This window comes from Panthera onca, chromosome B3, assembly GCF_046562875.1.
Source record: "Panthera onca isolate mPanOnc1 chromosome B3, mPanOnc1 haplotype 2, whole genome shotgun sequence".
NCBI lineage: Eukaryota > Metazoa > Chordata > Mammalia > Carnivora > Felidae > Panthera > Panthera onca.
In genome coordinates, this window is record NC_138344.1 from 135,074,479 (window position 1) to 135,087,893 (window position 13,415).

General features: G+C 40.5%; 1 protein-coding gene across 1 annotated transcript in view; it reads left to right on the forward strand.

Moving 5' to 3' along the window:
- GOLGA5 (golgin A5) overlaps positions 1-11,784 on the forward strand; it is a 32,971-nt gene extending 21,187 nt beyond the window's left edge. The window contains exons 9-13 of the mRNA XM_060620601.3: positions 2,239-2,337; positions 4,264-4,489; positions 7,552-7,657; positions 9,052-9,115; positions 11,258-11,784. Coding sequence (XP_060476584.3) covers positions 2,239-2,337; positions 4,264-4,489; positions 7,552-7,657; positions 9,052-9,115; positions 11,258-11,338 — 576 coding nt within the window. The 3' untranslated portion in view covers positions 11,339-11,784. The remainder of the gene's footprint in view (positions 1-2,238; positions 2,338-4,263; positions 4,490-7,551; positions 7,658-9,051; positions 9,116-11,257) is intronic.
- Positions 11,785-13,415: the final 1,631 nt, after the last annotated feature.

Sequence of the window (13,415 nt, forward strand, 5' to 3'; positions counted from 1 at the left end):
TAACTAGAGAACAGAATAGAACCCAGAATTCCCATCCCAGAGTTCTTTCTACTACCTCGTCTGTATTTCGGTATGTCTCCTCGTCACAGTGTGTATGTACAGAAAGCTTAAAAAACATCAGTTGATTCTCACGTTTTATTACATTTGTACTTTCTAGGAACAACAGTAATATTATTTACTAGAAATGCAAAATACATTATTGCCATATTAAGCTGTTCTTTCTGTTTGAGAAGAAATATTTATACAGTGTTCTTATAAGTCATGTTTATAATTGTATTTCTTTGTTTACTTGGCAGTCGTTTGCTCCCCAAGCCAAATTATTTTAATTTAATAGACTTACGTAATAGTTTCATTATTAAAACAGTTAAACATGCTTACAGCCACATTTTCAGAACAAGATGCTGTATCTAATGTTAATAACATCTGTAATTTGCTGAATAATGACATTGTTGTAAGCACATAGTACACATTATCTTATTTTATCCTTACAATAAAATCTGTATTTACTTTACAGAAAACTATTCTTAGAATTGTCAGTGCATCGCTTATAACATTTCCAGCCTTGTGCATTTATATTCTTAGATCTTTTTTATTAGGATTTATCATTTCTGAAACTTGTTCTAGTCTCAGAGCAATATTTGTTTTTATTATGAACGTACCACTTGGAGCTGTTTCCCGAGTAGTAAGGAAGGAAAAAAATTCAAGTAGCAGCCTGCAGATACATCATAGTCCGTCTTAGATAATTTAGTTATCAAATTGGCCACCCTTTCAGAAATTGCATTTTAATTTATTCAAGGGGCTATTATTATATAGTGAAAGGCAAAAATTTGATGGCCTTGATGGTTAGATAATTTTCATTTTATTATGGCAGATGGTTTTACCGCATCCACTGCCAGTGCCTGTCTTTAAAATGATATAATTAAGTAGAGGCAAGTGCAGCTGAATGTAGCTCTAGGCTGTTTATTTAGTCATGAGATGTTCTGGATGTAAGTGCTTGATCTTGGGATTAAATAGTCCTATGGTGCTCCTTATTAATTTAAGTAATTTCAGCCTTAAATTTTTGCTGGCCTAGGAGTTTAAAAGAAATCAGACCTTCTTGTAAATTGAGATTCTCCTACCCTAATTACTGCCTCATTTTCTTTATTCTCACTTATCTCAGTTTTTTTTTAATCAGTAAAATGAGCAGGCTGAACTAAATGTTTTAACGTAGCCTAGCAGCTTGATCCTGTCTCATGTTTACTTCTTCATACAGCTCCCTTTATTTTGTCTGTACGGTTAAGCATAATGCTTTAGAAGGTTTTTAGTTCATTACTCTGTCTTCCCTGGCACGTGCTTTGTCTTAAATTGCAACTGACACCAACTCATCATATGCATGATACAAACCAGCAGCACATTCGTGCGGTTGTTAATGAATCTGGAGGTATTTCTTTCTTTTATTTTTTTTTCTTAAATTTATTTATTTTTGAGAGAGACAGAGTGTGAGCAGGGGAGGGGCAGAGAGAGGGGGAGACACAGAATCGGAAGCAGGCTCTAGGCTGTGAGCTGTCAGCCCAGAGCCCGACGTGAGGCTCGAACCCACAAGCTGTGAGATCATGACCTGGGCCCAAGTTGGATGCTTAGCCGACCGAGCCACCCAGGTGCCCCGGAGGTATTTCTTTTTTTCCCTTTTAGCGATGATAGAGCAAAACAGGTGCACGATATTGCCTGGTCCAAATAAGCCCACGAAGAGCTGCTCAGCATCATTAATCAGTAGAGAAATGCAAATAGAAACCACAGAGATACCAGTACGTACCCATAGAATAGCTACACTTACCAAAACTAACGGTACCAAATGTTGGGAAGGATGTGGAAGAACTAGAACTCTGTCATATTGTGTGGGAATCCAGACAGGTGCAGGTGTTTTGAAAACAATTCACAAGATAATTTGGCAGGTTTTGTTCCTCTAAGTTAGACAGCACTTACGTGATCAAGCAGATCTCTTCCTACACATCTACCCAAGAAGAATGAAGACACACGATCACTTACAGAATCGTGCTTGGTTATTCATCATGTACGAACTGATACAGCACGGTGGAGTACCGTTCATCGGACCCGTCCAAGTCTGTTAATTTGTTCATTCAGGATAGACACAGCGCATGTTGGCTGAGGGCCTCCTGTGTGTCAGGCACTGTTTTAGGTACTGGGGATGAAATGGGGGACACTGATAGAGCTTCTGTTTATTCATGTCTCACTTTGTAGGAATTCCACTACATAGAAGAAGATCTGTATCGAACAAAGAACACATTGCAAAGCAGGATTAAGGATCGGGAAGAAGAAATTCAAAAACTTAGGAATCAGGTATGAATGAGTGCTCACAACTTGGGAAGAGATACCATTGCAAAGCTAATTTTTTTGTAGAGGCTACAGAATGACCTTCTTTTCCCATATTTTCACCTGAGTTCTGCTGTTGCAGTAGTGAGGTGTTACTTTCAGTCTGATACAGAAATTCCTCTAATGCCATTTGAGGCTGCATTTGCTGTGTTCTGTGGCTTCTCCTACAAGTGTCTTGTAGCCAAAGCCATCCGAGGACATGTGATTTACCTCAAATTTCATATCTTCTAACTTCAGTGATGGTTGTGCCAGTTGCCAGTTTCATAATTATGGTTTCTTTCCTGAGAAAAATCCAATGATAAATCTTCTTATTAACAATTGATATTTTTTTCATAAAGCCACCAAGACTTATGTTCAACCCTGAAAATGTAAAACATGGGAAATAACATGTGCCCACCACCCAGATTTACCCATATTTATCATTAACTGTGACAGAATCATGCATTCACTTATCCTGTAACTACATTATCCTTTTCTCCCTTATATTTATTGACTTAATAAGCAATGAACCCATTGAACATTTAAATAATTTATATAAAGATTTAGCTGGTTAATGACTTAGTTTGAACATAAAAAGTCAAATAATTTTGGTTTTTAAGTTCTCAGACTTCATAGTAGTCCGTAACTTAAGATATTTTAGAATATTTTAATTTTTATGAGTTGAAAATAGGAGCGCCTGGATGGCTCAGTCAGTTAAGCATCTGACTCGATTTCGGCTCAGGTCATGAACTCAAGGTTCGTGAGATCGAGCCTGCATCAGGCTCCACGCTGACAGTGCAGAGCCTGCTTCAGATCCTGTGTCTCCCCCTCTCTCTGCCCCTCCCCTGCTTTGCTCTCTCTCTCTCTCAAATAAACATGAAAATAATTTTTAAAAATTAAAAAAAAAAGTTGGAAACAGCTAACTGATTTCAGTGTTCTGTTCTTCCCTCACCTGCCTTTGTGAAGTGCCTAAATGGTAACGTGACTTTGCTAGCAGAAAGTCAAAGAAAAGAGAGGAGCAGAAACCACCAATTGGTTTAATCCTTAGATAGAGATTCCTATATTTATTAAATGTTTATTGAGTGCCTACTAAGCCTAAGATAATTGGGCTATTTTAATTAAGAATTAACTGTAGGAGGACATCTCTTAAAGATTTTTCATCTAAGTAGAGCAGAGGAAAACCTTTGTCTCATAAAAGAAAGTCAATTAATGTACACTTTAAAAAGAAATCAGCATCTTAATATCTTGCCCCAAAACAACCACCCTTAAATGAGCGGCCACATAAGCACATAAGTTGGTGCTCAAAACCATCAGTCATCAAGGGAATGCAAACGAAAAGCTCAGTGGGATACACCTGTGACTACACCATCAGAACGGTGATCAGCGATCGTACCCCTACATACCGCCTACAGAGCAGTGTAGTGAGTCGTCCGAAGTCGGACTGGCCACGGGATTGCAGAGCAGAGGTGAAAACCTCAGGCTGTGGTCTTTGCGCTGTACCACAACTGCTGAGTTAGGGGGGGTTTTGAATCCAGGTGGAGAAGTTCAAACTGTCATGGATCGTGGATCAGTGCTTTCGAATATTTCTGACCACGAGGCCACAGCAAGAAGCAAAGAACGCGTTGTTTCCCAGTGTTCACATGTACTTAGAAGGACAAAACTGAAACAGAAGTTTCACAAAACAGTCCTCTCACATACTATGTGCCGTATACTCTGTCCCATAAAATGTGGATTATGACCCACCAAGTTGATTTTGTGGCCCATTAATACAGTTTGAAAATCTCTTCTGTAGCAGTGAAAGTAGGATCACAGAGGTTTGAGATGTTGATTAATGCCACACTTTACCTGTGGGAATGTGGATTCTATGTTGTATAACTTTAGTTTTATGTAATTTGTGAACACTTTGCCTTTCAGCTTACTAATAAAACTTTAAGCAACAGCAGTCAGTCCGAGTTAGAAAACCGGCTCCATCAGCTAACAGAGACTCTCATCCAGAAGCAGACCATGCTGGAGAGTCTCAGCACGGAGAAGAACTCTCTGGTCTTTCAGCTGGAGCGCCTTGAGCAGCAGGTGAACTCCGCCAGCGGAAGTAGCAATAACGGGTCTTCCATTAATATGTCTGGAGTTGACAATGGCGAAGGTAACAAAAACAGGAATTTCGAAAGAGCTTTTCATTGCCTTAATTCCAACCTTGCTAATTCAGACATGACTTTGAAAAGTTACAGAAAGACCATTTTTATTTGTAAAGAAGCTTCGGAGCGCGTGGGTGGCTCAGTTAAGTGTCCCGCTCTTGGTTTCAGCTCAGGTCATGATCTCAACATTTCATGGGATCAAGCCCCACATCGGACTCTGTGCTGACAGAACCTGCTTGGAATTCTCTCTCTTCTTTTCTCTCTATCCCTTCCCTGCTTGTGTGTGCACACACACTCACGCATGTGCACATTCTCTCTCTCAAAAATAAACGAACTTTGAGGGGCACCTGGCTGGCTCAGTCGGTTGAGCATCCAACTTCAGCGCAGGTCATGATCTCGCGGTTCATGAGTTCGAGCCCCACATCAGGCTCTGTGCTGACAGCTCAGAGCCTGGAGCCTGGTGCCTGCTTCAGATTCTGTGTCTCCCTCTCTCTCTGCCCCTCCCCCGCTCATGCTCTGTCTCTCTCTCTCTCAAAAATAAACATTAAAAACATTTTTTAAATAAATAAACTTTGAAAAAAGAAAGAAAAGAATCTTGATCCAGCAAAGCACCCACTTTTCTTCTGATGCGAGGCCTGAGCCATCTGTTTGACATGATCTTAGCAAACAGGACAACGGACTGGTTATATATATCCCTCGCTAGTCTGGGTCTTAGAGAAGGGAGGCCCAAAGACCGATGATCATATTGAAATATGTAGGACATTCATCAAGATGTTGATGACAAGGCAGATAATTTGGCAGAGAGGGGCTTTCATGAAGACTTAAAGATTTAGTTTAATAATCTAATCTGGGGGTACCTGGGTGGCTCAGTCAGTTAAGCATCTGACTTCGGCTCAGGTCACAATCTTGTGGTTCATGAGTTCTAGCCCCACGTCGGGCTCTGTGCCGACAGCTCAGAGACTGGAGCCTGCTTCAGTTTCTGTGTCTCTCTTTCTAAATTCTGCCCCTTAACCACTCGCGCTCTGTCTCTTTCTTAAAAATGAATAAACCTTAAAAAAAATTTAATCTTATCTGTAATTATGAATATTAAAGCTAATACTTAGTCATGTAAGTATATCCATGCTCTTTAATGTTAATGAAGAAATCTGTAGATTCCCAAAATACATAACTAAGAAGAATGTTAAAGACTTTAGTATAACTTCAACAGATCAGGTTTTTAATCTCAGAGCTTCATAAAGTCTACAAAGTAGTCATTCAGCAAACCTCACAGTTCTTTGGTTTTATTAAAAGTTTTTTTAAGTTTTTAAAAAATAACACATTGTTGTATGTTTATATATGTGTGTGTGTGTGTGTGTGTGTGTGTATGTTTTTTAATAGCATGGTTACTGTTAAAAATATCAAAAAAAGGAAATTAAATCACCCAGTAATCTTACTCTCAGATAACATTTTGGAGTATCTCCTTTCAGACTTTTTTCCTATATATGTTTGTAGTATCTGTTTTATTGGTTATTAACTTTTTCATATAAATCAGTTTTTATTATGTATTTTCTTACAGTAGTTTATGTCTGTTGCTTTATATACATCCGTTGTGGAAATGGCATAATTTGTTTAATAAATTCCTCATGGTTGGAGATTTAGGTTGCCAATTTTGTCACTAATATAAGCAGTTCTGAGGAAACTATTCTCTGTAAATATCTTTTAATTTTCTTAACATAAGCTATTAGAAATGGAGTTTGCTGAGTCCTAGGTATACACATTTAAAGGCTTTTGATTTTTGTTGCCAAAATCAAGTAATTATTAAGCACCTACTCAGTACCAGCTACTGTTCTAGGCATTGGAGATACAGTGTTTGACAAAAGAGGTCAAATCTCTGCCCTGTGGATCTTACATTCTGGTGCTGTGGGGGGAGCTAGACAGTAAATGATGTGAGATGGTGATAGGTGCTACAGAAGAAACTCAAGCAGAGAAGGGAGAGACAAGGTGCCAGGTGTGGAGATGGGATTGCAATTTAAATAGACCTCATTGGAAAGGTGGCACTTTATTAAAAGAAGTCCCAAAGGAGGTAAGACAGACTAGAAGGAGCTCTACAGGAAGAGTTTCCAGGCAGAGAAGAGCAGGTGCAAAGGCCCTGAGGCAGGAGTGGTGCTGGCTTATCGCAGGAACAGCAAGGAGGCCAGTACAGCTGGAGAAGACTGAGTGGGGGGGGAGAGTAGTCTAAGGGGAATTCAGATAACTTGGAGGAGACTGTTTTGGCCTGAATGAAGTCGGAAGCCATTGAAGGGCCCTGAGGGGATAAGTCCTCTGACTGTGTTTTAGTGAGATGCCTCTGGCTGCTGTATCCAGAATAGACTGTAGAGAACTGAGAGTGGAGGTGGGGGACCAGGGAGGAACCATCGTATTAACGTGTGTGAGAGATGGTGGTGGTGAGCACCTGAATGGGGTTCGGAGGGTTATTTTAAAGGTGAGTGGGCAGATCGGCTGTGGAGTTTGAGAGAAAGAAAGGAGTTTTGGCCTGAGCTGATGGAACGATGCTCTCGTGTACCGAAATGGGGCAAACAGCAGGGTGAGTAGGTCGGCAGGGAGGGCAGGACGTCAGAATCATGGTTTTGGGCATGCTAAGCCTGAGATGACTGTTAGATATCCAGATGGAAACAAAACAAGACGATTGGATGCGTCTGGAGTTGGTGGTCTGGGCTGGAGATACAGAGCCGGGAGTCATCAGCTTTGTAGAAAGGGTGTGTCTGGCCTCTCTCTTGCCCGCACAGGAAGAACCTACTCACTAATGCTGATTCTCAGCAACATGGTATTTGGAAACTTCAATTTTTTTGCTCATTTTATAGGGAAGTAATTGTTTGAGGTTTTAATTTTTATTTTTGTGGATATAGAAGTTTAAGCATTTTATATAATCAAATTTATGTCCTTTCTTTATGGACTCGCCTTCTTTGGATGTAATGCTTATTTGAAAGTTAGCCTTGAGATCTGTTTTTAATACAATATATATTCAACTATAAATGTTAGCACATTGATTTTGGCGTTTGTACCTTAATTCATTCTTTTCTTGTTTAAACAGGCACACGGCTGCGAAACGTTCCTGTTCTTTTTAATGATACAGAAACTAATCTGGCAGGAATGTATGGAAAAGTCCGAAAAGCTGCTAGTTCAATTGACCAGTTTAGGTAAGCAAGGACAGTAATGACGAATGATGGATCTTCAGCTATTTTTGTACCATTTTCTGGTGGTTTCAGTCACAGTAAGTCCCATCAGGCAGAGCTGATATTTAAAGTGACATTTCCCTACTTCCTCTCATGATAGTTCATTCAGTCTCATGAAATTGCTTTATGTGCTCTGCCAGGGCCTGTATTTCATTGAAGATTATTAACCCTGATCATCTCTCTTCTTATAATAAACCCTATTAAAAACTCTTATTAAATTCCATTGAGAAAACTTCTGTCTCATGTAAATGCGTCCACTGGAATGCTTTATTTCGTTTTATCGCGTGATGAGAATAAAAGAGGCTATTGTATATGAGTGAACAGTACGCATTTTAACGTATATTTGTATATACTGCGTAAGTAATAGATCATTTATATGCATGTTATTACATATTAATAACTTCTTTATACTAGCATACATCCACCCTACAAAGAAAATGTTTTAACAGTTTATGTATGCCTTGTTAAAGTTCATGTTTCAATAACCCCCTAAAGTCTTTTGCCTCTTAGCGTTTATAATTAAACACAATTGTAATGAGTTGTTGCGAAATAGAGCGATCTTTTCTTACCTTTTTGTGTCAGAGCTATGGTGTTAAAAATAAATCAGGAGGATGATTTCCTAAGGTTGCTGAGGCCACGGGCCAAAGATGCCATAGTTGTTATCTCCAGGCTGTTAAGCTCATTTATTTCAGCTACTCATTTATTCAATGTACATAATAATTTTTAGAGAAACTACATGCGAGGCGTTATGCTGATGGCAGTGAAAGACACAGAAAGGCCTAGAAGAAGGGTGTATGTGCTTGTATATGTATCCATCTTGATGGGGAAAAAGTGTTTCAAAGAGGCCTAACAAGGTCTAACGTCACGCTGCTCCCGCGTTTACTGTAGTTAAGTGTTTGCTTGAGTTTCTGTAGTTCTTTGCCTTTTAGACGCATGCGTCTGTGCAGAAGCTTCCAGATGAGCTCTTTGCAGGTATTAACCCACCAGACTCTTTCCCTATTCACGTGTTGACACTTGGCTTATCTTTTGTAACTTCTTTGGTCTCTGAAAGAAAAATTATTTAGAGAGGGACCAACTTGCCTCCTGTAGTTGTAGCTGGAGATTTAAGGGAAACTACTGTGCTATATATTTAACAGTTAAGCCACAATCAATAAAGCAAATATTTGTTTACTATGATGTTTCTATGGTTATTCCAAGTAATCATTTAACAATCTACTATAAAATGGTTTTTCTGTTACGGTGGCCATATAAATAGTTTAAATGAGAGGAATCCTAAAAAGCCTCATTAGCTGTTACCACAGGAAGATGTGCTTTGAGTGTTAACTCTCTCCTCTCGTCCCCACCCTCCATTTGCACAGCATCCGCCTGGGAATTTTTCTCCGAAGATACCCCATAGCACGAGTTTTTGTAATTATATATATGGTAAGTAAACCTATTTGAAAAAATAATGCTGCACTTGATTTTTAATGAGTTTTTTTCCAGCTGCTGATCGTTTTGACCAAAAGTCTAGCAATCAATTTTGAAAGAGAATAGAACTCATTTTTGGAAATTAAGATTTTTTTCTTCAGGTATGCAAGTATACTTACAGTTCATTACATCTAAAATATAAATTGCTCGGGGCGCCTGGGTGGCTCAGTCAGTTGGGCGGCCGACTTCGGCTCGGGTCATGATCTTGCGGTCCGTGAGTTCGAGCCCCGCGTCGGGCTCTGTGCTGACAGGTAAGAGCCTGGAGCCTGTTTCAGATTCTGTGTCTCCCTGTCTCTGACCCTCCCCCGTTCATGTTCTGTCTCTCTCTGTCTCAAAAATAAATAAAAAAATAAAAAATAAATAAATAAAAATATATAAATTGCTCAAAGGCTTTTCCTACAATAAAATTAACTGTAGTGAAGTTTGATAGTTACCTCAATTTCTTAAAAAAAAAAAATGTTTTTATGTTTATTCATTTTTGAAAGACAGAGAGAGACAGAGCACAAGCAGGGGTGGGGCGGAGAGAGAGGGGGACATGAAATCTGAAGCAGGCTCCAGGCTCCACTCTGTCAGTACAGAACCCAACGCCAGGCTTGAACTCAAGAACCGTGAGATCATGACCCGAGCAGAAGTCAGACGTTCAACCGACTGAGCCACCCAGGTGCCCCTTATAGTTACCTCCATTTCTAAGCCCCTCTGATGACAAAAATGCAATGCAAAACAATCCATTTCATTTTATGTAACGTTTCTTTGATTGTTGTCATGTGTTTTGCTTTATTTTCTGAAAGGCTTGTAAGGTTGATTTCTTTCAGATTTCTTAGCTCTAATAAAATGGTCACCATAGTTTGGGATACTGTTTCATGTGTCTTGTGACCCTAAAAAGCCCTCTAACTGTTCTGAGTGAGGGCAGCTAAGAGTCATGAAGACAAGCAGTTTTCCTGAAAAAGAAAAAAAGCTTACTTAGTAAAGAAGTTTCTCTGTGATCCACTAGAGGGAAGAGTTACTCCTTTAAATAAAAAGTTTTTAAGGAGCAGAACCTGGGTGGCTCAGTCAGTTAAGTGTCTGACTCGATTTCAGCTCAGCTCATGATCTCAGGGTCTTGAGGCTCAGGGTCAGGCTCTGTGCTGGTGGTGGGAACCGCTTGAGATTCTCTCTGTGTCCCTCTGCCCCTCCTCCGCTGGTTCTCTCTCTCTCTCTCTCTCTCTCTCTCTCTCTCTCTGTCTCTAACTAACTAAAGAAGTTTTTAAGTGAGGGATGGAGCGAACAAGAGAAAAAAATTGATGGCATCACAGAGGCTTAGAACAGGCCTACACTGAGTCGATTCCTGGTGTCAGAGACTGAAGAGCACTGGCACCCCCGTCAGCACGAGGTGTGATGGCACACGACAGAATGGCGAGGCACGTAGCAAGGGAGGCTCATGTAACCTTAGTGCTGCCACGAGGGAACTAGTGGGAATTCATCACTGTAGGTCCTGTGCTAGACCGTAAATCAGTTCCTGAAGCTCAACACGTTATTCCTGCAGAAATGTCTTCCCATCTCCCCTTCACCAGATGATGGCTACACCCTTTTCAAAACACCAACCGTAACTCTGTTCCAGAAAGGCTTTCCAACCGGGAGCACTTGGGTGGCTCAGTTGGTAGAGTGAGACTTTTGATCTCAGGGATGTGAATTCAAGCCCCGCATTGGGCCCGAAGCCTACTTTAAAAAAATAAAGCCTTTCCAACCAACTTCATATATATCTTGCAGTTTTCATTATGCCATCTACTCTGCGTTATAATCACCCGACTGGTTATTTATGTATACCTGTGCATATTACGGATGTGTTAAGGACATTGATAACTCTCAACTGAGAATTCTTCAGGCATCACAACTATTACTGTCCATTACATTTAGCTAGTTTAGTTGCTTGCACGTTTGTTTCTTCATCATCTACCCAGTAAACACGTACCAAGCGCCTGTGATGTTGCACACACGGTGCCAGCCCCAGGAATACGGACACAAATACGACATGCTTCCTGCCCTCAGTGCACTACACAGTAGGCCTTTGGTGCAGATTGATCTCTTGGCTAATCTAGAAACTGTTTTCTTTTTCTTTAGGCTTTGCTTCACCTCTGGGTCATGATCGTTCTGTTGACGTACACACCAGAAATGCACCATGACCAGCCGCATGGCAAATGAACTGAACCCAGTTGTTTTGGTGACTGGTCGTCTGTTTTCAGACTTGGGATCTGCAGAAGGACCAGTGGCCTAAAATTGCGGAGAACGGGGTGCAAGTTCATCTCATCACTACAAGCTTTGAACTCGTTCACTTATTATACAAGTGCTCTGCTGCCTAAGTCCTCCCCCCATTTCTTTCAAATGGTAAGAGTTTCTGAAACCGACAGTAACGTAACAAGCTCAGCTCTGCTTTCTCTGAAATCCAAGATTCAGTGTGTGTGTGTGTGTGTGTGTGTGTGTGTGTGTGCGTGTGCGCGCACGCGCGCGCGTGCACACGCACACAGATGTGCTGGGCTCGTTCACCCCTGTACAGGCCAGCCTATATTTTAGGTGACACGCATTATGGGTTATAATCAGGGAAACTAATTGTATTTACTGATAGAAATAAAACGTTTTCTTTTTGATAATTCAGTCTGCTTTCATATTTTCATATATTTAGCTTTGCAAATATGGATTCGCTTCTTACATGTTAAAGGCCTGATTGGTCTGAGGCTTTGTATAGATACATAAAATTTGCTGTGCATTTTTCTTTTGTAAAATAATAGTTTCTTACCCCCCATTAAATAGGACCTTTCCGAACAGGCTTTAGTGAGAAAAGCAGAAATGAGCAGTGACGTCACCGGTCACTGATTCTTGGTGCTTTGCCCCCTCTCCGGGGACGCCCCACTCCCTCCTGTCCCAGTGTGCCAGCTCCCTCGGGTTCTTGGGCACTCGTTCACCGTCCTCTTTTCCTTTCCTCTAGCCTGGACCTTGGGTCAGTCAGCTCAGGACGTCCATAGCCCCTGCGTGTAGCGTTTAGGAATCAAATCTGTTTTTTCAACCTTTGCATTTTTAAAACACTCCACTGCAAAGACATTATGGAGTCATTCTTTGAAAAGAGATATTTTCTTTGCTTGAAGTTCAATATAATGTCTCTTTTGGCACTCCTTTTCCCCCACATGCCTGAATTCTTATTTTGTCCCCTGGTTACTGGTGGTCTCTCTTCGCATGTGATTAATTCATGTAGATCTTGGGCAGGGGTACAGTTCTATCAGGAATGTTTCCGAAGCAGTCTGCTGGTGCTTAACCAAACACCTGAGCAGAGTTTCCGTTCTTAATGACATCTGTACTATGACTTTAATTGACCTATAAATTCTTCAAAATTAATACCCTAGCAGATGTATATGTTTCTTATTTTTCATCAGAAAATGAAGCTTTAAAGGTTATCTTATGTGTGTTTGAGCTTTTTCTCAAATTAGCATGAACGAAAAAGGCCGAAATGGCACATCATCTAAAGGTGGATATGAGATACTGGGGTGGAGACACGTTATTAAACCTGTGGGTTTTATGTCATAGCTCTTACCTGGATGTAATAGCTTGTCGGAGCGTGAGCTGTGAGGTCAGGTCTGAGCTCAACCAGAATAAAGTAAAGGTTTAATCTTGTTAATATCTTTTAAAGGTGGTTTTCCCTCTCTTCTAATTTGGAAATTTTTCTGGAAAATGATTAAAACCAGGTTATATACTTAAAATGGAAAACAGCACATGCTTCATCATTGTGTATTGCCAGACTTCCCGTCTCTGCGTGTCTTCCTGGCTTTCGTTGGGATGCCTTGACATCTTTTTTAAGGCTTTGTACATTCTTGGCTTTGGAAATAGTTTGACAAAGTGTTTCCAAGACTATTTTTCTGCGGTTACTTTTTAATTTGAGTTTCAGTTTCACCATCCTTAGCCACTAACAAACTGGGGAGTTCTAAACAGTGTTTCCTTTCATTTATGCTCAGATTGCATGAAACCTTCTTGACTAAAAGGATTGCATGAGGGGCACCTGGATGGCTCAGTTAAGCATCTGACTTTGACTCATGTCATGGTCTTGCGATTCATAGGGTTAAGCCCCACATCGGGCTCTGTGCTGACAACTCAGAGCCTAGAGCCTGCTTCGGATTCTGTGTGTGTCTCTCTCTCTGCCCCTCCCCTGCTCACGCTCTGTCTCTCTCTCTCAAAATAAAGAAACATTAAAAAAATAATAAAAAAATAATGATTGCATGAGAGTCGATCTTTT